At 40.9% G+C, this 21,873-nt stretch overlaps 1 protein-coding gene across 1 annotated transcript in view; it reads left to right on the top strand.

Annotated features, from left to right (window-relative positions):
• KIF26A (kinesin family member 26A) overlaps nt 1-21,591 on the top strand; it is a 66,480-nt gene extending 44,889 nt beyond the window's left edge. Inside the window, exons 4-13 of the mRNA XM_018083031.2 lie at nt 5,268-5,477; nt 7,454-7,547; nt 8,009-8,271; nt 8,522-8,705; nt 9,004-9,163; nt 10,850-11,012; nt 11,580-14,964; nt 18,432-18,622; nt 19,492-19,642; nt 20,121-21,591. Of these exons, the coding sequence (XP_017938520.2) occupies nt 5,268-5,477; nt 7,454-7,547; nt 8,009-8,271; nt 8,522-8,705; nt 9,004-9,163; nt 10,850-11,012; nt 11,580-14,964; nt 18,432-18,622; nt 19,492-19,642; nt 20,121-20,296 (4,977 nt within the window). The 3' untranslated portion in view covers nt 20,297-21,591. The remainder of the gene's footprint in view (nt 1-5,267; nt 5,478-7,453; nt 7,548-8,008; nt 8,272-8,521; nt 8,706-9,003; nt 9,164-10,849; nt 11,013-11,579; nt 14,965-18,431; nt 18,623-19,491; nt 19,643-20,120) is intronic.
• The last annotated feature ends 282 nt before the right edge of the window (nt 21,592-21,873 follow it).

Below are 21,873 nucleotides of genomic sequence, written 5' to 3' on the forward strand. Positions count from 1 at the left end.
GCTTGCCCTTACATAGCTGGAATTAATTCTAGCTTGCAGATGTTTTCTTTTGTTGCCTTTCTTTGCCCTGACTTCCACTGTAGGCTGACAGACAGATAAACTTAAAAAAAATAATTCCTTGATTGCTCTGAATGTCTCTCCCACCCTTGCCAGTGAAGGTTAAAATTACATCCATTGTTGCGCTGGGTGAGGGGTCTCTGACCTTGTGCCACCAATTTCTAGAGCTTTTCCAAATTAGGTCCTTGTTTATTTATTTTTAAAAATTCTTTATCTTGTAATGAAATATTCAAGATGTATTTGCTATCTTCTTTTCCCAAACACTTTTGATTTTAATAGGATTTCCTTCAGCAATTCTGCTGACCTACTGGTTTCTACAGAAACATGAATTTGGAAAAGTTCAGCAATGGGGTGTGAAACCCCAGTGTACAAAACCCACCAGATCAGAGCCAGTTAATTAATGAGATACTTCAGTGGTTTGCATGATTTAGGTTGTCTTCAGGCACTGAGAAAAATGTTACTAATCTGCAAGTATTGTGATGTTTGTGTTTATTTTATTTGCAAAAATGGAACTCAAATATAAAGCTAACCTCCTTTTCCATCAACATCCTCATTAAAATAGAGCCTCTATCCAGTATTTGATGTCTGTATGAATGTCTGTGTACAAAGTCTTGTATCCTCCATGATTATAAACTTCCACTTGCATTTCTTTTTCTTGCCCTGCACTATCCTCTGCATTGAAGAAGAAATACACAAAAGGGGGGGAAAAAAGGAGTTAGTAATAATACCTGGTTCTAGAAAGAAGGGTCATTTCCATCACAGGATGGATGTGCTGTCTTAGCTCTCCTTAAGGAGTGTAAGAGGAGGTCAGGGCAGGATGCCCATAACCTGGGATGACTTTTCTGAAATCACCAAATCTGTATTGTCTTTCCTTTTTTCTGTTCTTTCTCTCTCCCCTCCTCCCCCATTTCTTTTAGCTCTCTTTCCACCCCCCACCAGACCTGTTCTTATTCCTTTCAACTTGTCTTATTCTTCCATTTCTTTGTTCATTCTCCTCTAAATTCCTTATCTTGTGTTTCCTTGCTTTTTACAAACGTTACCAGTAGCTGGTACCACTGCAGCTGGAGTTGACCACACAAAGCTGGACATGTTGTTGAATAATTGCCTGTGCTGGGTGTGATCCTGAGTGGGCCTGAAATTATTGTTATTGCACTTAATTATAATAATTCATTTTCATAAGTGAATAAAAGCATTGGAGCGCAGTTATTGCTGATTCGCTCTCTAGTTATGGGCCAAAGTTACTTTCAGATTTATGAGTTCACATGTTATCTTGAATCCTCCCCTCCCTGCAAGCCCTTGTATCTGAATGATTTCCTGCACTGCACATTGCTGTCCCTGCAGGTGAGCATGTCTTTTGTATGAGAACTAGATAAAGAGACCCAGGAGAAGCTGCAGTTAAATTGATCCTCAAGGCAAGAGCTATGCTAGCTCTATAGTACACTGCTTTTCCAGCAGTATTCATTCCAGAAGAGTACTGGGATGAACTTCAGAGCTGAGAATATAAACCTGTCACTTAATATTGGTCCTCAGACACAGGCGTGCAAGAAGTGTAAGAAGAATAAATAGTATTGCACCAAACCTTTCCTTATGCACTTAGAAGTTTGTGCATGCACCTGGGATCTGCCTGCTCTCAGTTTTTGCTGTTGCTAAGGGATATGTTTGAGTAATCTTCATGCTTGTTGGTACTTTCATGAGCACTTCTGCTTTATTTCTGAGAGAAATCAGTCTGGCTCAGCATCATGAATAAGTGTGACACATTATAACCCTACAGTCTCTGGTAGATACCACTTATAGATTTATTTAGTGGGCAGAGAAACTAAAGGTGTAATCAGTGTTTTTCTACTGGCAAATCTGCTTTTAAACATTAAAAGGGGAACTCCCTTCAGCTGATTTTCTCTTCCTACTCCCATTTGTCTTGAAAGCTCACTTCCAGTGTAAAAATGAAGATGACCCTCGAGACCTGTTAAGTTTGGGATCTGATCCAGTATGGGAAGCTATTTTATAATCTTTCTGCTTCAGAGAGGTGGTCTTAAAAAGCTAATTTGACATGCAGGGTTTTTCTGAGGGTGAAGCCATCATTGTGTTTAGGGGGAGCAACTCCCTGATGAAGGTAACTCGATGTTTAGGTCAGGAGCAAACTAATTTTCCTCTTATCCAAGCTCTGGCTGCTATAATCTAATAGGTGGAAGAGAGAACAGAAAGGACTGTTTAGATAAGTGCTCTGAAAACAGCATATATTTTAAAATTCATTTTAATCAAGTGAACCTGGAGTGGGCATTTGTACTTACACATATTTATACATTTAGGTTTTATTTCTTTTTTTTTGCCCAAGGGAGGTTATTTCTATAAGCACCCTGGTAGCATGTCAAGGTTGAGCTAGCAGGCTAATACACAAAGCTGGCTTCATGCAGCTTTTATGGGGAAACAGCCTTGAATGTGTCACCTCTGATGCACTTTGCTTTTGAGGCAGCTGTTTTATTTATTCTAAGGTTTGCTTGTTTTCTGCAACTGTATTTTCATATTCATATTACCATGAAAGGGGAAGGAAAAGAAAGTGTTGAATAAGGGGCTGCTTGAGTCAATAGGTGGAAGAATTTGCTGCTACCTTTGGTGGAGCCTCCTGCAGTGCTTATGGGAAGGGTTGGTTGTTTCTTAACCTCTTTGTTTGGAAAAAATGTTGGGGAAAAGCTTTTGTAGCTGCTTTGTGGAAAATATTTTCTGTGAGGGTGCTTGAATAATTGTGTAGGGATGCCTGTGTGTAGGTTAGCTGCCATAGAGAGGAGGACATGGAAAAATGGAACAGTTGAGAACTTAAATGAAATGTTCAAATTACCTGCCCTTCCCAGCTGATAAAGGCAGGGACAGTTCAGTGTTGTGCTTCCTGCTGTTCCCACCTGTCTGCTGTAGATCATCCTGGCTTGGGCACTTCATTTCACTGCACACACTGGGTGCAGGTGTGTATGCCATCATCTTTTCATCTTGTCTGGTATGAAGGGCAGTCCCAGAGGGTGGCTGTTTAGATAAGTGCTCTGTTCGCTGCCTGCATTTCCCATTTTTTGCTTTGCTGAAGTAGGTTTTATTTCTCTGGATCCAGGAGTGACGGGGAAGTGCTGACTGTGAAGTCCATTCTTTTTGCAAAGACACAATGTGTCAGTGTAATATGTGCACACCATTTTAATGACAACATTATTGAAACATAGAAAGTAGGAGTTAAATTGTTCTGGGAGATATAAGGTTAAATTTAGCAATAAAATGGAGAATCATTCTTTATCAGAGATGTGAGCTTTCGAACCTGGCTTCCATGTGCAGTATCCAGCTCAGGGCTGAAAGTGAGCCCGACTCATAGAAACACAGAATTGTTTAGGTTGGAAAGGATCTTTAAGATCGAGTCCAACTGTCAACCCAGCACTGCCAAGCCCACCATTAGACCATGTCCCCAAGTGCCACACCCACATGTCCTTTAAATACCTCCAGGGATGGTTTCTCTACCACTTCCCTCAGCAGCCTGTTCCAGGGCTTGACAACCCTTTAGGTGAAGAGTATTTTCCTAATATTCAGCCTAAACCTCTCCTGGTGCAACTTGAGGCCATCTCCTCTTGCCCTATCACTTGTTACCTGTGAGGAGAAATCAACCCCCAACTCGCTACAGCCTTTCAGCCTGTTGTTCTCTGTAGAGAGCGATAAGGTCCCCCCTGAGCCTCCTCTTTTCCCAGCTCCCTTAAGCTGCTCCTCATCAGACTTGTGCTCCAGACTCTTCACCAGCTGTGTTGCCCTTCTCTGGACATGCTCCAGCACCAAAAAGTCTTTCTTGAAGTGAGAGGCCCAAAACTGAATACAGGATTTGAGGTGTGGCCTCACCAGTGCCAAGTGATGACTCATCAGTAGGTGACTGTGTGCTCTATGTCTGGAGGGTTCACCTGGTAGATTTGCAGTAGAGGGGTTCCTCTCTGTCACTCCCCTTCCAAATCAAGTGCAAGTGCTTTAACAGGAGTGGATGTTTAGTGGGTAAGCAGCTGTGTTGCAGAGGAAGCTCCTGGTGGGTGCTGTGGAGAGTGCAAGTGTTCCAGCTATGGTAGCCATGGAGGCTCTTCATCCAGTGAAACTACCTGGTTAACAGTGGTACTGAGAGAGTTGTCTGGTAGTTGGATAAGGAGATAATATTGTTGTTCAGCTTGTTATTGAAACATTTCAGACTGGCCATGGAAAAAGTAATTCTGGCCAAGCATTGCTTTTCCTTGAAGTTTGATCCGCTGGGCAGTTCAGAGTTGTAGTTGCACCTGTAATGGTAATTTACTTCAATGCAATGTGCATAAAACATGTTGGTGCTGACCTTGGAATAATTTCATATGGATAAATGGTTGTAAATAGGTGTGAGGCAGTATTTCACAAGTTTTTCAAGTAAGAATATGATTTCCAGGAAACTTAAAAGAAGCAGGTGTGCAGCCGTTGCTGAACTTTCCTCACACCCAGTCATTTGGCTCCCATAAGCTGCTTTGGAAATCACAGATAACATGTCTGAGCTTTCTAAAAATATTGTTTTAAAAATCTTTGTGTAGGATATTATCACTTGTAGTGTTGCAATAGAAAGGTACTTTGCGAGTGGTTTTGTTTCAAGCTTTTTGACTTTTTAATGGTTTGTGGGGAATTTTTCCTTCCTTTTTTTCTCCATTAAATCTGCAATTAACCACTAAAAAGCCTAGCAATAACAGCATAAAGGCATCTGCCTGGGAAAGTTATGAGAAAAACACCTCTTTATTAGAATAATGTGAACAAGGAATTGAAAGTTTCTAGATTTACTTCAAATGCGCTAACTGTCTGAGCCCCGTGTTATTCAGACTGATTTTCAAAGTGTTATGTCCTTTTGGCCACACTGAATGCTTGAAAGCTAGGTCACTAGAATTTTCTTTTCTTTGGTGTGGTGTTACACCTACAGTGGATCATACCTGCAGGTCAGACATTTATAAATTGAAATGGTAAAATTGGAACAGAATCAACTGAAGAGACAAAATGCACCTTTAAAAGCTAATTACTTCAGTGAAGACCCCAAGCTGGAAAATCTGGCTCTATGTTTGTCCCACGGCTGTTCTGACACACCTAACCATTACAAACAAATACATCATGGGAAGAAGAGTGGGTTTGGGAGGAATGTTTTGCATGTGTTTATCTGTAGCTGGGAACTCAAGTTGTCGCTTTCTTCTGAATTCTTGCAGGTGAAAGTGATGGTAAGGATTTGTTCCTCTCAAGGAGCACATGAAACATCTGAATCCATGTCCTTCCTAAAGGTAGACCCACGAAAAAAACAAATCACGTTTTATGATCCAGCAGCAAGTGGGCCTTCGAATGCAGGTCACAGAAGAGGTGTTGTTGCTGTCCCAAAGATGTTTGCCTTTGATGCAGTTTTCCCCCAGGATGCTTCACAGGTACTGGAGTCACTTGCATAAACCTCCTGAGTCTTCTCATGGCCACTGCATTTGATTGCCTGAAGAGTTCCTTCTGTTTCTGGGGAACTTTATTTAAATGAGTTACCTTAGTGCCTGGAAAAAAAACATGGTAATTAACAGACAAGTAGGTAAATTCTTACATTTTTCAGTTTGGTTGAGATGTAAAATTAAGGAATAATATCTGGGGAGATGGATTTGCTGACTAAATTACCTTCCTGCACTTTCTCCTGTTAGAGCAAGACAGACAGCCAATTTGAAATTCAGTTTCCATCCATTTGATGGCATGGAAATAAAGTCCTTCCCCATGGCTTTCAATGAGAAATAAACATGTGCTTAATGTTAAACTAAATGCTGTTGTTAGGAGCAAAGATAAAGCTAACCCCTTGGGATTGCTGTACTGAAACATTTAGGGAGCTTTAATAGTCTCTTCACCTTTTCCAGTTTATACTGTGGTTTTGACTGATTATTTTATCTTGACTGTTGTGCTGATGGTGGTGTATGCCTTTCTTTTGGCCTGTAAAAGAGTATATTTGTACAGTAGTAGCCCCAGACCTGAAATCAGCTATACAGGAGGGATGGCTGGTCTTGGAGAGGATTGTGATCTGCAGTGTATTCAGTGAGGTTCTCCTCATGGACACCTGAAGTTTCCTTCTGGGGAAAAAAATCTTCGGTTCAGGAAAAAAATCCTAGAACAACTTTAAAAAGAAGAACAAATTCAACAGTGTATGATGAACTATGCCAAGTTTGAACTGCTGGAAAGAAAATTAGGGTGAAAAATACCACAAAGCATTCAGGATGAAAATAGTCTATTAATGTTGAGAAAAGATGACAAGATCTAGTTCATAATCCCAAGCTCAGATCTTCTCCTAGTGTTCTTAATTTTTTGGGTCCCAGACTATAGATATGAAACTATCTATTAAGTCTAAGTTCTAGCCAAGCACTAAAAAGGGAGAATAACTTCCCCCACACAGCAGTGCCCAGAGCAATGGTAACCACATCTGGAGGCTGTTTTTAAGATCCTGCTTGTGTTCAAACAGGGTCTTTGTGAAGAAATATGAAATGGTGATCTCAACATTAGTCCAGAACTGGAAGTGAGTGTTTTTCCTCACTTGTGCTGCCAGCCCTGCTGCAAGTGACTGGTCACAGCCTGCTTCTCTGCTGTTTTTGGCACCAGTCCTTCAGGCTATTGACCTCTGGTTTGGGCTGGCTTTTCAATCCCTTGTGGTGGGCCTGTTGGGTGGCCTGTTGTGGTGTTTCTGGGTAATGTTGGCCAGTGCAGCCACTTCTGTGCAGGCGTCATTGCTGGAGGCAAACTTGCTGCCATGCACCTGCAAACAGAGCCTTATCATTTCACTGTAGTTACATATTTACACCAGCCCTCTCCCTTGCCCCCAGTTGCTCTACTTGATAGATCATCATATCGTGTATTTGAAACCTTCACTGACGTGGATAAACTGGTTTTAACACACTCAAATATTTTAGCAAGTTCTCCTTATTGATGATGATGTTTCCCTTGGAAAAGGAAAATGTGATACTGTGAAATCTTATTCAGGGATCTTAATGCATTTTCTTCAGTATGGATGTCTTTTTAATTCTCGTGAGCACTCCTCAGTAGCTTAATTTCAGTGGAGTTGCTACTATTACTGAATAGCCTTGGCTAAGCTATTATACCAGCAGGAAGCCTGGTTGGATAGCATTCAGTCTGCTACATTAGTCATAGAATCAATATTCCAAGAGAATAGGTTTAATAGAATTGAAAACTATTTTAGGCTGTAGTAGCATATTTTATTATTTTTTTAAGATAGCATAGTTACTAAAACAATAGGACTGATGCCACAAAAATGGGGAGAATACTGCGCCTCAAAAATATTGAGTCATTCATTTCATTACAGAAGAATAGTAAAAACCACAGCAGTATATGTCTTTTACTTATTTGTCTCCAATCTTTCTTTCAGGCTGAGGTATGCTCTGGAACAGTAGCAGAAGTAATTCAGTCTGTTGTGAATGGTGCAGATGGTTGCATATTTTGCTTCGGTCATGTCAAGCTTGGTGAGCTCCCAAATTCGTTACAGTTAATTACTATGTCAGTCTGGTAATTACATGCTGTCAGCTCCTGGAACAATAAACCTGGAGTATATGAATAGATTAGAATTTCTTTTTAATTAGCTTTGCAAACTTATCATGGTTTATTTCTACACCGTGACTGTAAGTTTTAATTTGAAAAGGTAAAATGTAGCATCAGATTAGCTTATTCAAGAGCAGGTTTATGTAGGTGCGCTGTGATGAAAATCAAAAGATCAGAGATGTCTTTAACATTAATTTGCTGTGGGTCTGACTTACAAAAATTTCAAACCTAATTGAATAAATAGTAATAGATTAATAATTACATACTTTGAATTTTTGCATCTGTTCTTTGTATGGCATTACATGCAATGTACAGTGGTGATATGAAGAGACACTGTCTTGTACAAGAAAGGTGAATTATGTTCGTGTTTGTCTTTTCATTCTAGGAAAATCTTTTACCATGATTGGGAAAGATAACTCCACACAAAGCCTTGGTATCATCCCCTGTGCAATTTCTTGGCTCTTCAAATTAATCAATGAACGTAAAGAAAAAACTGGAACTCGTTTCTCTATTAGAGTATCTGCTGTGGAGATCAGTGGCAAAGATGAAAACCTTAAGGATTTGTTAGCTGAAGTAGCCACTGGCAGCCTTCAGGATGGCCAGTCTCCCGGGGTTTATCTGAGAGAAGATCCAATATGTGGAACCCAGGTATAATGAATATCAGAGCATAGATTTTTTTGAGCCTGACTTTCTTCTACTTTTTATCTCCTGTTATCTGACAACAATTATGACAACTTTTAAGACAGTAAAAAAAATTTATTGCTTTTAATTTATAAACCCTTCTCCCATGGTGTACATATTTGTTTCTTTTAGTGCCCTGGAGATTTAGCCAGTTCAGCAAAAGAATAATAAAAAAATGTGCCTGTGCTAATTAGTCATTTTCTTGTTTATATTCAAGCTTCAAAACCAAAGTGAGCTAAGGGCCCCGACAGCAGAGAAAGCTGCCTTTTTTCTTGATGCTGCAATTGCTGCCAGAAGCACCAGCAAACCTGAATGCGAGGAAGAGGATAGGAGGAATTCACATATGCTCTTTACTCTTCACATATACCAGTATCGCATGGAGAAGAGTGGCAAAGGAGGAAGTATGAATCTTCTTGCTGTATTGTTTATTTTCAAATTATGTGGTCTTGGGTTAGTTTTAATAATAATTTGCAATAAACTTAAAAAGAAAAAATGAAGTGAACTCTCAAGCCAGTTGAGTCACCTTTAACTTTTGTAGCTGTGGCCAGTATCTGGTTTCCTCACAATTAATATTTAATTTGGTCATTATCACATGCTGTATTCATTATTTTCCTCATTTGAATACATCTTGAATACCAGGTTTGGCTTGAGTCCATGCAAGAACGTGATGTACAACTGTTTTTCCCCTTTTTGTTTTAGTGTCCGGAGGACGCAGTCGTTTGCATCTCATTGATCTGGGGAGCTGTGAAAAAGTGCTGAGCAAGAGCCGAGATGGAGGAGGCTCTCTGTGTCTGTCTCTCTCTGCCCTGGGCAATGTAATTTTGGCCTTAATTAATGGTGCTAAGCATGTGCCATATAAGTAAGTGAATTCTTGTCTGCATTAGCTTAAATTTGTGGCTGGTGTTACCTGAGAAATGAATTGCAATAACAACTTACTCTTCACCTAAGATCAAGTTAAAGGAAATTCTGTCAGAGAGGGATCTGTCCTCTTTTAAGGTCACTTCTATATTACAGACACATGTATTTATTCATCTACTTGTCCATATATACATACACACAGGTTTCTAAATGTTACAATGTAAAATAAAATTCTTAGTTACATGGTCAAAAATTATATTCATATTGGTATATACTGAAGTTGAGTGAAATGTTTGGGATAGTTTGGTTGTTGAAAAAAGTGGAGGGAAAATGGCCAAGATGTTTTCTTTCTATCTCTTTTTTGTTTCCTGGATTTGGAATTGCGGCTGATCTCAGCCAGCTGGACATCAGTGAACAATTTAACCAAAATTTCATAGGATTTTCTCTTCTTTTTCCAAACATAAAGCTTGTATTGAAATTTCAGAAAATATTTGAGAGTTTGTCAAGTATGGTCATCAAAAGGTGGTTATTTCTGTTTGTGTTTTTTAATGACACATCTTCTCAGTTAAAAAAAAAAAGAAGACCACCAGGTTGCACATTTGTTTAGCAGAAGTGAACACTTAGGTGTATTCCTTTGTGGAGTGTACTTGACAATAATTTTGTGTCAAACACACCTGTGGGGAGCCCAGCTGAAAGACAACAGCCACACTGGTGATACCCTTACCAGAACTTGGCCTTCAGTCCTTAAATTTAATTGCTGCTTGTCTTCATGCATTATAACTTTGTGCTGTTGTTATCAATCATGTCATTTCACATATTTATCTAGTGATGTATCTCAAACAGGTGTTGTTTCTTTCTGTATTAGGCAGAAAGATATTTTCCTCAGGCTAGTTGCTAGATTTGTGTATGGAATGGAAGATGGATGGGTTAGAGTAGGGAAGGGCAGAGCCTCAACTTTGTCGCCTACCATGGTTTAATGAGCACACAGGACAGTAGTTCCCTCAGTTGGACTATCTCAGGGGGGCAGTAGGACTCTGGGGAGCCCTGGGGAGAGGTGGCTTGGAGACCAGTGGAGGACAAAATGTCACCTCTCTTGTCAGCTTTACTATCCACAGTGGAGGATTTGCATCACCAGGAAAGCCTTCTGCTTCTCTTTGCTATGTCAGAGCAGACCATAGGTGGTAGAATGGAAAGTAGATTGGTTGGGGTGACACAATATATTTCTGGTATCTAACATTGTTGTATTTGTTTAGAAATTTCTTAACATTTCTCTTGACTTAGTTTTTTCTTATTATCAAAATCGTTTGCATAGAGTTCACAGAGTGCAACTATCTTGGTACTAAGTCTGTTCAGCTAAAAATACAGCACTCATGAGCTGTTTTGGCTAATATGAGCTAAACCTGAACTAACAGTTATCAGTCAGCTGCTTTACAATTTTCTAAGTAACAAAGAAAATGACTTATCATACTGTAAGTACACAGGCAGATAAATTAAAATATTAGTATCTTTGTATGTGTGCATTTAGGAACGTTTGAAGTGCAGTCAATAATAGGAATATATTTCTTATCTACATGTAGCATACATGCATGTATCCTATGAAAGCAAAAGCATGGTTTGTGGTGTAAAATTCTGCAGAACAAGACTGTGATTTCTTTAGGTCACTCTAGCATTCTCATTTGTTGCACAGGGACAACAAGTTGACAATGTTGTTGAGGGAATCACTTGGGAACATCAACTGCAGAACTACTATGATTGCACATATTTCTGACTCCCCAGCCAATTATGCAGAAACTCTCACCACCATTCAGCTTGCATCGCGAATCCACCGAATGAGAAAGAAGAAATCCAAGGTTGGTTCACAAACAAGCAGAAATTAATTCATTTGAAAATGAGTTTTCCTAACCTCTCGGTAGGGGAACATGGGGTTTCTCGATGGTAAGAAGTAATACAAAATGCATAAAAGCTCAGGAGAGGAACTGACAAATGACTTGGCACTGAGCCATCATCTTGCCCCCAGTCCTTAATCCTGAAATTCCCTTCTTTTTGTTTCAAGCACGTATTCTTTCTTTGCCTACATGTGGAACTATTTCAAAAGCTTCTATTTGTATTAATTGAAAACCAATAAGGAAGGAACAGAAAACTGTTGGGGAGAAAGATAATGCATAATATTTAATGGAAATTATCTGAAAAGGTGTGATTGTTATATTACTCCTAATACAGTAAAATCTATGTAGCGTGACCTTGTTGTTTTAATTCACCCTCCACTCTAATTTTATTTTCTCACTATATGTAGTGGTGATAGTATACACAAAGCATGAAGTATATAGCAAACTTGACCTTTTGATCAATTACATGTACATATATATCCTTATTTATCAATTAATATTAATAACTTTTCCTGTGCTGATCATTTGCAGTATGCATCCAGCTCCTCTGGAGGAGAGAGTTCATGTGAAGAAGGACATGTCCGGAGACCGCCCCATTTGCGACCATTCCACCCACGAACTGTTGCCCTTGACCCTGACCTTCCTGTCCTGAATATATCCAGTGATCCCGATTATTCCTCCAGCAGTGAACAGTCTTGTGATACTGTCATATATGTTGGTCCCAATGGGGCAGCTTTGTCCGACAGGGAATTGACGGATAATGAAGGTCCTCCAGAGTTTGTTCCCATAATCCCATCCCTAAATAAGAAAAGAAATAAAGACAATTCTGCTATTGGTAGGAGTTCTGACAAGGACCATTTTAAATGCAACACTTTTGCTGAACTGCAAGAAAGGTTAGAGTGCATTGATGGAAGTGAGGAGCCCATGAAATTTGCTTGTGGAGAAATCTCTGTTGGGTCCAGTTGTAGTCCTGTTCCTGGAGGTACGGAAAACACCCAGTCTAAGCTGATAAAGGAAAAAATATCCTCTCCTTCTGGAGGATTTAAGAAACCAATTCCACAAGAAACTGCATCTCCCAAGAAAGGACATAATCTTCCTTTCCAGGCTGTTGTACCAAGGGGTGGCAATGGCAACTGTCAAGAAAATAGCACACCTCACTTGAAAGCAGAGGTTTCCAAGCTGCAGAGCAGAGCTGACAACAAAATAATAGACTCCATACTGGAGGGAGAGAGAGAGACAATCACTGAATCCCTGCAGTCCTCAAGGTGTAGCCCTTCAAGGAATCCAGAGCAGAATAAGGCCCCAGCTGAATGTGTCATTAAGGAAAAGTCCTCGTACATGAAGAGACCCTTGCCAAGCCCAGCACCTCCCCCTCCACAGCAGAGAGAGCGCTCACTGGGCTCCAAAGCTGAGAATTTGGAGCTGGACAATAGCAATGCAGTTCGGACTCCTCCCGTGGGAATGAGCAAACAGATGGGAAACAACCCTGAGCAAAACCCTGTAGGAAGCACATTCCTGGTTGGTAGCAACACCCAGAATCAGTCAGGTGCGATAGAGGTTCACAGCTTCAGGTCAGCGTTCAGAGGAAAGTGTTTTGATCGGGATATACTGACCACCACAGTGACTTTGCAGCAGCCTGTTGAGCTGAATGGAGAGGATGAGCTTGTTTTCACAGTGGTGGAAGAGCTGTCTATTAGTGGAATTATGGATAATGGAAGACCTTCCAGTATCATTAGCTTTAACAGTGACTGTTCCCTTCAAGCCCTTGCATCGGGTTCGAGGCCGGTCAGTATTATCAGCAGCATAAATGATGAGTTTGATGCTTATACCTCACAGGAGACTTCTACTGGTGTAAATATTGATATTGTTGTGCCCTTTGCTAAGGATCCCTTTACCAGCAGCAGACGTTCCTCCATCAGTTCATGGCTTAGTGAAGTCAGCATCTGTACAGTTGAAAGTGATGGAGCTCAGTCTAGTGACAGTTTTGTCGCCCAGTCATCTTACAGCTGTAATAAATCCGAGGAACCCTTCAACTTGGATTCATCCCATTTATGTGTCCCCCTGAAAAGCGCTCTGAACGACAGTGGATTTTGCTTCTCTGAACTGGAGAGTGAGAGCTTGAGTTCCAGCAAGCTGTCCTCAGGCATCAGCAAAAGCCCTCAAACCTCTGAAACTACCAAAGCATCTCAGATAAAAAGTGCTTTTTGTGTCACTGATCAGCCCGTAAAAATTAAATTTAGTAATTCTCGTGATACACCTGTGATAGAAACAATACATTCTAGTCTTCCTAGGAAAACAAAAACTACCTCTTCTCCAATCCACAATAATACTGTCCTCAGCTATAAAGAGCTGCAGAATCCACATGGCATATTTGAAGATCCTTGGCTGTTACGCACCGATTATCAGCTGGAAGCAAAACCTGTGGACTCATTGCTGTCTCCAAAATCTCACACGTTTGGTACTGAGAAGCAGCCAGAAAAGGCTGCCCAGTATTTTGGCACAGCATCCAGGCCAGCGAAGTCGCAGACTATGCTTGCCTGCTCTCAGAGGGTTGTGGATGGCTGCGAAATGGCCTGCAAATCTTCCAGTGGAACTGCAAAGAAGTCAGAAGTTGTGATGAAGATGCCACAGCTGAAGAGAGGAGCCACCACACTTGGAGTGATGCCAGTGTCACATGCTAACAGTACTTTGCCAGAATCTGTGACCCGAGGGAATTCGGATGCTCCCTTGGCCACTGGCAGCTTGAAATCGTCACTGGGAAAGAAGAATGCACCACAGAAATCAACCATGTTGCCCAGGCCAGGTGGGCCAACACCTCCAACGCCTCCTGTACGCAAGTCGAGCCTGGAGCAGAAACCTGTCGGTCTGGGTAATGGTGGGGGGAAAACCTCTGGCCTGGACTTTGCCAGAGCTTCCACGCCAAAGGCTGAAGATGAAGCAGATTTACGGTTCAAAGCTGGGTCTTACTTCAGTGAAAGTGCCAGCAGCAAAATGAACCTGAAGGGTGACCACTCTTTGCCCAAGATGACGTCCAGCTTAAAGGCGAAGACATCAAAGAGTGAAACTGTGCACCGATATGGGAGCCACATGTCTCTGGAGAGGTGCGACAGCCTGACATCGGTTGGATCCAAAGCAAGTGTGGTGAGGGAGAGCGGGAGCACCGGCAACAGCCGGGCAGGGCGCTCTGTCCCCAGGCTCGGGGTCCCTCCTGCTGCTTCCAGTGTGGGTTTACCACTGCCCTTCGCTACCCCTGCACCAGGTAAAAACAGCCAGGCAAAACCCACTGCTAACCAGAAGGTACCAGCCAATGGGAATAAAAACCGGGGCCTCTCTGCCAGCGGGTCAAAATCTCTCAGCTCCTCCGTGAAGTCCCTGGCACAACCTGCAGGGAAGAGCTCTGGCATGGTCCCTGGTGGGAAGGCAACCCCCCGTTCTGTGCAGCCTGTCAGTGGCAAACCTGGCCGAGGGACCATCATGGGGACCAAGCAGGCCATGAGGGCAGCCAACAGCCGTGTGAATGAGCTGGTGTCAGGTGGCTCTGCCAAGGCGGGCCACTTCCGAGGCTCCACCGACTCCGACAGCGGCAATGACAGTGGTATTAACCTCAGCGATGAGAAGTCACAAATCCCGGTTCTGCCATCCCCATACAGCAAGATCACAGCACCACGGCGGCCGCAACGCTACAGCAGTGGGCACGGCAGTGACAACAGCAGTGTCCTGAGTGGGGAGCTGCCCCCAGCCATGGGGAGGACAGCTCTGTTCTACCACAGTGGGGGCAGCAGCGGCTACGAGAGCATGATTCGGGACAGTGAGGCCACTGGCAGTGCCTCCTCGGCACACGACTCCATGAGCGAGAGCGGGATGTCCTCGCCGGGTCGGATGAGGAGCCTTAAATCCCCCAAGAAACGATCAACAGGTAAGAAATAAAGGGGCAGGTGTCCAGGTGTGTCCGCTGGTGCTCTGCTGCATCCCTGGGGATGGAGGTGTTTTGTGGCATCTCTGACAGAGAAGAAGCGGAGGTTTGGAGGGGTCTCAAAGCAGGGAGGTGGACTGCGTGTGCCTGTGTGTGCATGTGTATTGCTGTGACAGTAGCTACTTGTCATTTATTTCACTTCAAAGCTGCAGGTGTGAGACAGGTGCTGTGGTGGAGAGGGCAGGAGAGATGCAGGGTGCCCCAGGGTGCCAGCAGCCTCCCTATGAGGGGGGAGGCGGCAGATGGGGGATATTCCTTCCTCCCTTGGCAGGGCCAGCAGTGAGCACAGCACCAGGGTGGCCCAAAACAGGAGGGTGTTATGGGTGTGTTGGTAAAAGTGAGGGTGCTGAGTGAGTGCTGATGAGTTTTTGTGAGGATCAAGTAAGTGATCCTGGAAGACTGGTGAAAGAAGGGCAGTGAGGAAAGGAGGAGCTCTGCTGCTAGGCATCTGTGAGGGAATGTCAGTGAGAGGGCTGGGACTGTAGTTTGGAAACAAAGGAAAGACCTGGAGGGGAGAAGAGTGTTTGTGAATTAATGAGGATTGCTGAATGTGCATTAGATTACCTAAAGATAAGGCTTAGAGGCAGAACATTAGGGTGCATACATAAGATGCAGTGACTCTTGGGTTAATGCTACCAGCTAATTGTAAAATTATTGTACTGCATGATAATAGTAGTTATATAAAGAACTTTTAGTGTGTATGTGTGGACACTGTAAGCAGTAGGAAACTGATTGAGCAGTAGGAAACTACTGACAGTAGCTGGGAAGAGGCTACTCTGGCTCACTTTCTGTGTCTGACCACAGCTTGCCAAGGTGGGCGTTTGAGAGCCAGGTCCCCTTTCCTTCTCTCTGGTGCCTTTCCTTATTGCTTTCGCAGGTGGTGCTCATGTAAGTGCTTTTGTAGTCGAACGTATTTGTAGCCATCTTCAAAATCAGGCTCATATAACTGCTGTTACAGTATTCGTTTTTACTGATCTAAGTTGAGGTCCTATGGTATTGTAAAGAATCTGTAGCTGATAATCAACAACCTCCTTCAGCAACCTGAGCGTACTGACTGTAGGAAACACAATAGAACTAATATCAGCAATGCTCTGAATCTGAACTTTTGGTTGGAAAGTGGTGATTATTGCAATCCCTGTAGATATCCATGATGCTCAGTTCTGCCAGTAAAACCAAATGAGTGAAGCTGATGTAGATCTCATGGTGCTTTCTGGTCAAGGCTACCGAGTTGCTTCATCAGGTGATAAATCATTCTGGAAACTTAGTGCAATGTTTGCCGCAGTTCTCTTTCCGTAGCATATCAACCTCTTAAACCTTTCCAGCAAATCAATATTAACAGCTGTATGAGTTGCACACATATTGAGAAGGCATTACGCACTGATGGATTTGTATTTGTTTTTGCCCCAGGAAATGCTTATAAGGTCTTTAAAAATGACAAACTATTTCTTTTTCCAACTGTAATTGCTCTATATCAGTAAATTATGTATTACTTTTTTTTGGAGTGCTGTAGACTTCAAGAAAGTAGTGTGTTTTATACATGAAATGAGGTTTACTAGGATGTGCATCAAATATTTCTTATGAGAAATGTTTTCTTCAGACCCTTTATTATCCTAAAATAATTGTCATCTTTGCACATTATTAGAGGTTCTTGGAGTAGCTTCTGTTGCTCCAAACTGTGTTGGAGTCCTGCAGTCTCTGGATTTAAGGACAGATCCTACTCCCATATGTCACTGAAAACCTTCCCTTATCCTTTAACCTCATCCTTGGAGAAATGATGATGACCCTGGCTTGTACAGTGGAAGGATATGAAGTTTTCTGACTTCTTGCATGTGTTTGGTTTTATCTGTTTGTCCTCTTCAGAGGACCAAAGTGGTTACAGGATCAGAGTTACAGTCTGTGGTTTTATCTGACAGGATGATAGTGGTGTTTCAGGCTAAAAGGATTAGTGTGTGAGAATGGTGAACAGGTGTTGTAGAAGTAGAATCAAGTCTTCCCCTTTTGAAAACATTCCTGTTTTGTTCTTATTACTTAGAAATTAGCAAGGATGAAATTAAGAATGAGGGATGTTTTTCTCAAGAGTGTATAAAGCAGGTAGGTCTTCAAGTATCAGTGGCTTTGTGTTGCTTTAGGAGTACCAGCTGGAATTTTGTCTTCTTTTCATGTTGAAGTTCATGACAGGGCTTACCTGACAGCCTTAACTTGCACTTACCTCTCCTGCAGACATCTCAGTCCAGAAGTTATTTTGGCAGCACTGTACTCTGAGCGGTGCTGTCTCTTCTGTTGATATGCTCCCTTTTGTAAGAGCAGAAGTAAGACGCCTTACCTCTTAGTTAATTTTTTAATTAAGAGGAAGAACTTAAGTACTAAATTTATTGTCACTAGTCACCCCAAACCTGCTTCTACTTACTGCTACTGTGTCATTCCAGCTTGTTTCTGGTGGCTTTCAGCCCTCCCTTACCTAGGGATTGAACTGCAACCTTGTTAATGTGGCCTGACCAGCTCTGTGCATGCTCTCATCCTTGACCCATATAGTGTAAAGATCAACCTTTTACAGAATGAAGAGAGACTTATAATCACAAAAAAATGCTGGACACGAAAGTACTAACTCTTGTAACCAAAAGTATCAGCATTTTTGAAAGACATAACTCATTCTCTGCGTCTTGAAACTTGATCCCTAGCAGACACATCAATGGTGGCATGTTTCCTGGTGTGATGTTTCTTGGTAGATCTGGGAGCACCCCTACTGAGGGCTGCCAGAAGTGGTGAGTTTTGTCATGCACTGATCTTCCGAGTGCTGCTACAAAGGGGTCATACATCTCAATGTTAGAGGTGGCTGAAGTTGCAGATTGGTTGGTTGATGCCTTCTGAATGCCTCTCGATCCCACAAAGTCACTGATAACTGGTGGTATTTAGCACTCTAAAATATCAGTAGTAGTTCTGGAGGGAACTGTTTGGTCTTTGCAAAGAGGTAGTACAATGAGAGGGACCTTAGCCTTGCTTGGCTTTAACTGGAGGAGCAGGAGATTTCCAGATGCATCTGCCAATATCAGTATTGGATTACTCACCATCTCATTGCCTTTGCAAGGTAATGAATACCACTGTAGTGCACCAAAGAAAAATCAATCCAGGCAAAATATTTTTGTGAGGATAGAATAAAGAACTGGTGTTCAGACATCTGCTTTGGGAGAGGAACTGCTGTTACTCCCATCTGTGAACCAAGTGAGACATACTTTGTCAAGGCAGTAACTCAATTAGCAGCCTGAGGGTATTTTACAAAAGGGAAAAGATCAAGAAAAGCGTTTCTTCCTGAGTATTCTGAGAACCTAGATCTTTTTTTAATTGACTGCAGTACAGTCTGCAGTGTGTTAAGTCTCTTAGAGTCTGAGGAATGCTTGTTTTCTGTATTTTAGGTCTCCAGCGTCGTAGACTGATTCCTGCTCCACTGCCAGATGCTGCCTCCCTAGGAAGAAAACCCAGTGTCACTGGCCAGTGGGTTGATCTGCCACCTTTGCCAGGCACTTTAAAAGAGCCATTTGAAATTAAAGTTTATGAGATTGATGATGTGGAACGATTACAGCGGCACAGACAAGAGGAAACTGAGGTCAGCACATATTTTACAACAAATGTAGACAAGTTAAATTACAATATACAGACAGAGTCCTTGCTTGAATGCTGGAATGGTGTTCAGGAAATTGATTGCAATTAAAGTACTATAATTATTAATTTTACAATTCATATGTTGGGGTACTCTTAACACAGAAAATGAAAATGATTACTGTCTGAAATTAATTGTGTCTAACATGACTGATGGTGTAAATGGAAGTTACCAATGAATACATTATGAGAAGACTTCATAATCTTAGCCTGACTGATGAAACCTTACAGGCTCCCTCAACAACAGGGTCATTAACTCTTTATGTAGATGACAGAATTCTATTAGATCAGGGATACATTGAGTTTAATTTACTTCTAATTGGAAAACACTTCAGCTAATTCTATTTTGAAGACCAGAATTCTATGTTCTACTGATGCCTTTTTCCCATTTCTTTCATAATAGCCTTTCCAGGATGTTGAGAAGGTAGGAATGCTTTTAAGAAAATAAGAATTCATCTGTTGTAGTATTAACTGTAACTCTAACATTATCATTAGACTGTGTTTATAATTTTCACTGCTGGAAAAAATATTTATCTACAATCAGTAGTAATTTCAGAATGTATTAAGAGATGCTTGCCAATTCAGAGAAGTGAACAAATGCTCAAGTGATGTAGCTTGCTGATCCTCTACATTAGAATCTATTAATGTAAACTTCAAATAAAAAGACCCCCCAAAAAGATAAAAAACACACCAACCCCACAACCAAACAAAACAACCCACCTGCTAACTCTTACAAGGAATAAGCTTGTGTCAGACTGTTGAAAGTCAGTTCACAACAGGAAAATTCATGGAATGGTCTTTTCTGTGTCTTAAAAGGGTCTGATGTATTTCCACACCAAGCTGAAGATACTAGAAAGGCGCCAGCAGCGAATCAGAGAAATAAAGGCAAAGCATGAATTTTTGAAGGAAGAGTTGGAAGAGACAAAGTGCAGGTTGATGATGGATCCAAATAAGTGGAAAGAAGACTGTAAGTATTTTGCAAAAGCGGGTATGATCAGCATCTAACAGATTTTCAACATGTCAACAGTCCCACTGAAAAACCTGAGCACCTGATAAGATATTTTGCTGAATCGAACCCTAAAATAATCTGTGACTCAGTCTGTGTTTCTTTAATATGGGATTTGAAAAAAAAAAACACCCTCCAAACCAACCAGAAGAGAACGTCAAAGTGGTGCAGGGACACACTGTGATGCTTGTTAATATTAAATATTTATATGTCCGTGTTATAGCTGGGAAACTGAGACATGAGATTTGTTCACAGACTGAGTGCTCTGTTTAACTGGAGTCTCAAGGTGGAGTTTTGCATCTGCTGAACAAAGTGGGGGAAAAAAAAAATCTGAGTTCAAGAAAAATTAAATTTTACTTTATGTTATTGTCTCTCTTGTGATAGAATAACGTTTTATGATGAGCTGTTTCTCTTACTCAGTAATTTTTTTGTCTGGCAGTTGAGGTGGATCCTGATCTTGACAAGGAGTCACAGGAGTACCTGGAGGCACTGGAACAAGTGACAGAAGAACTGGAGCAGTGCGTTAATCTGTGCAAGTCACATATCATGATAGTGACGTGTTTTGATATTGGAATAACAGATGCGCAAGATGGAGTAAGGGAAGTGGAGGTTTGAGGAGAGGTTTTTCAAGGGACTGAAGGAAGTGAAGCTGGGTTGTCCGACATGGAGAAGTAAAGAGATAAAGTAGCTGGGAAGCGAAGGAGGAAAGGTGAAGACTAAAAAGCAACAATGAATGTTGTAAGAGAAAGAAACAGCTGAGGGATGGGAATGTTCATAAATCATTTGGTGCCTCAACGTGACCTGAGCTGTACAAAGATAAAAGTAGGATCAAGTATTGCTTCTACCAGAGGGAAGTGAAAAAATTTAGTACAAACCATGATGTTAATTAACAAACAAACATACAATGGAAGTGCCTTTAAAGTTCATTTGATTTTTCATTTTTGTATTTGGTGCTAGAATTAAAGCCAGCAAACCTAAGCAGACCACAAAATGTATTCCTACGAAATATTTTATACTGTATAGTGTATTTATGACTATATGTAAAAACCAACAACATTGTAGCAAAAGCAATAAGTAAATTATGTTTTCATACCTGAACTTGCCTTCTTGTTTCATAGAAAAGCTGTTTTATGTAGCAGAATTAAAATTGTATTATAATTGTTTTCTTGGTTAGGGTTCAAGATATTTTTATGAACATTTATCTATTGAAAAGGAGTATTATGGCATTTTGAGATGATTGTTTTACCTTCAGGTTTTGTATTATTACTTTTTCAGATCAAAATAAATGTTTGTTTTCCATTTTATATATACATATATAGATATATATTAACTGCTTACCTACTTCCTTGGTTACTAACCTCAATTTTCACAGACCTGGTCTTTTTGGAGTCGTAAACTTAATGTGAGGAAGTCTACAGAGGGCACTGTGGTTTGTTTTGGTTTTCTTTTTTCCTCTCTGACTGCAGGAATTGAGAATTATGTTTATTACCAAAACCATAAAACAAACAAAAAAAAGGAGCAAAAAGTTTTTGTAAATGTTAAGTTAGGTCCATATTTTTATATAGTTTTGACTATAAATATAGCATTTGCATTTTGAACTTTTAAGACAAATAGTATATCTTTTTACAGTTTTTCTAAGGAAGGCAAACCCTCAGGATCAAGTTTATACATGCTGCATGAGATTTGTGCTTTTTTGAAGGAGGCCACTTAAGTGTGGAAACTATTGATAAATTGTTGCCAAACAAATACTTTTGGAAAGGTTTAATAGTGTATGTAATACCACATTTCATAACGAATCATATTTTCTAATCATCTTCCTTTTTATGGTTTTTTCAAATCCTTTGTATAAATATGTATTATAACAGCTTGCTTCAGTTTTTATCTGTGAATAAAAGATACATCTATTGTTATGAGTGCTTTTTGCTATGTGTGTGATTTTAATGTTCATAAGAGAGAGGATGGCCTGTGGTACACTGTATTAAATGTCATATTACTTTGTCTCTTTGCCAAGAGACATATGAGTGGGAACAGAGATAGTCATGATAAACCAATCAGGAAAGAGACGAAACACCAAAGGGTAAAATAAATAGTGATGATAATACTTATAATCTCTTAGCACTTTATAGTTTACAGAACAAAGACCTGTGACTCACATACTTGTTTTCCCTGATGAGAAAAAGCAATTAAAAATG

The sequence above is a fragment of the Manacus vitellinus genome, unplaced genomic scaffold (genome assembly GCF_001715985.3).
Source record: "Manacus vitellinus isolate BGI_N305 unplaced genomic scaffold, ASM171598v3 scaffold_6_pilon, whole genome shotgun sequence".
Lineage (NCBI taxonomy): Eukaryota > Metazoa > Chordata > Aves > Passeriformes > Pipridae > Manacus > Manacus vitellinus.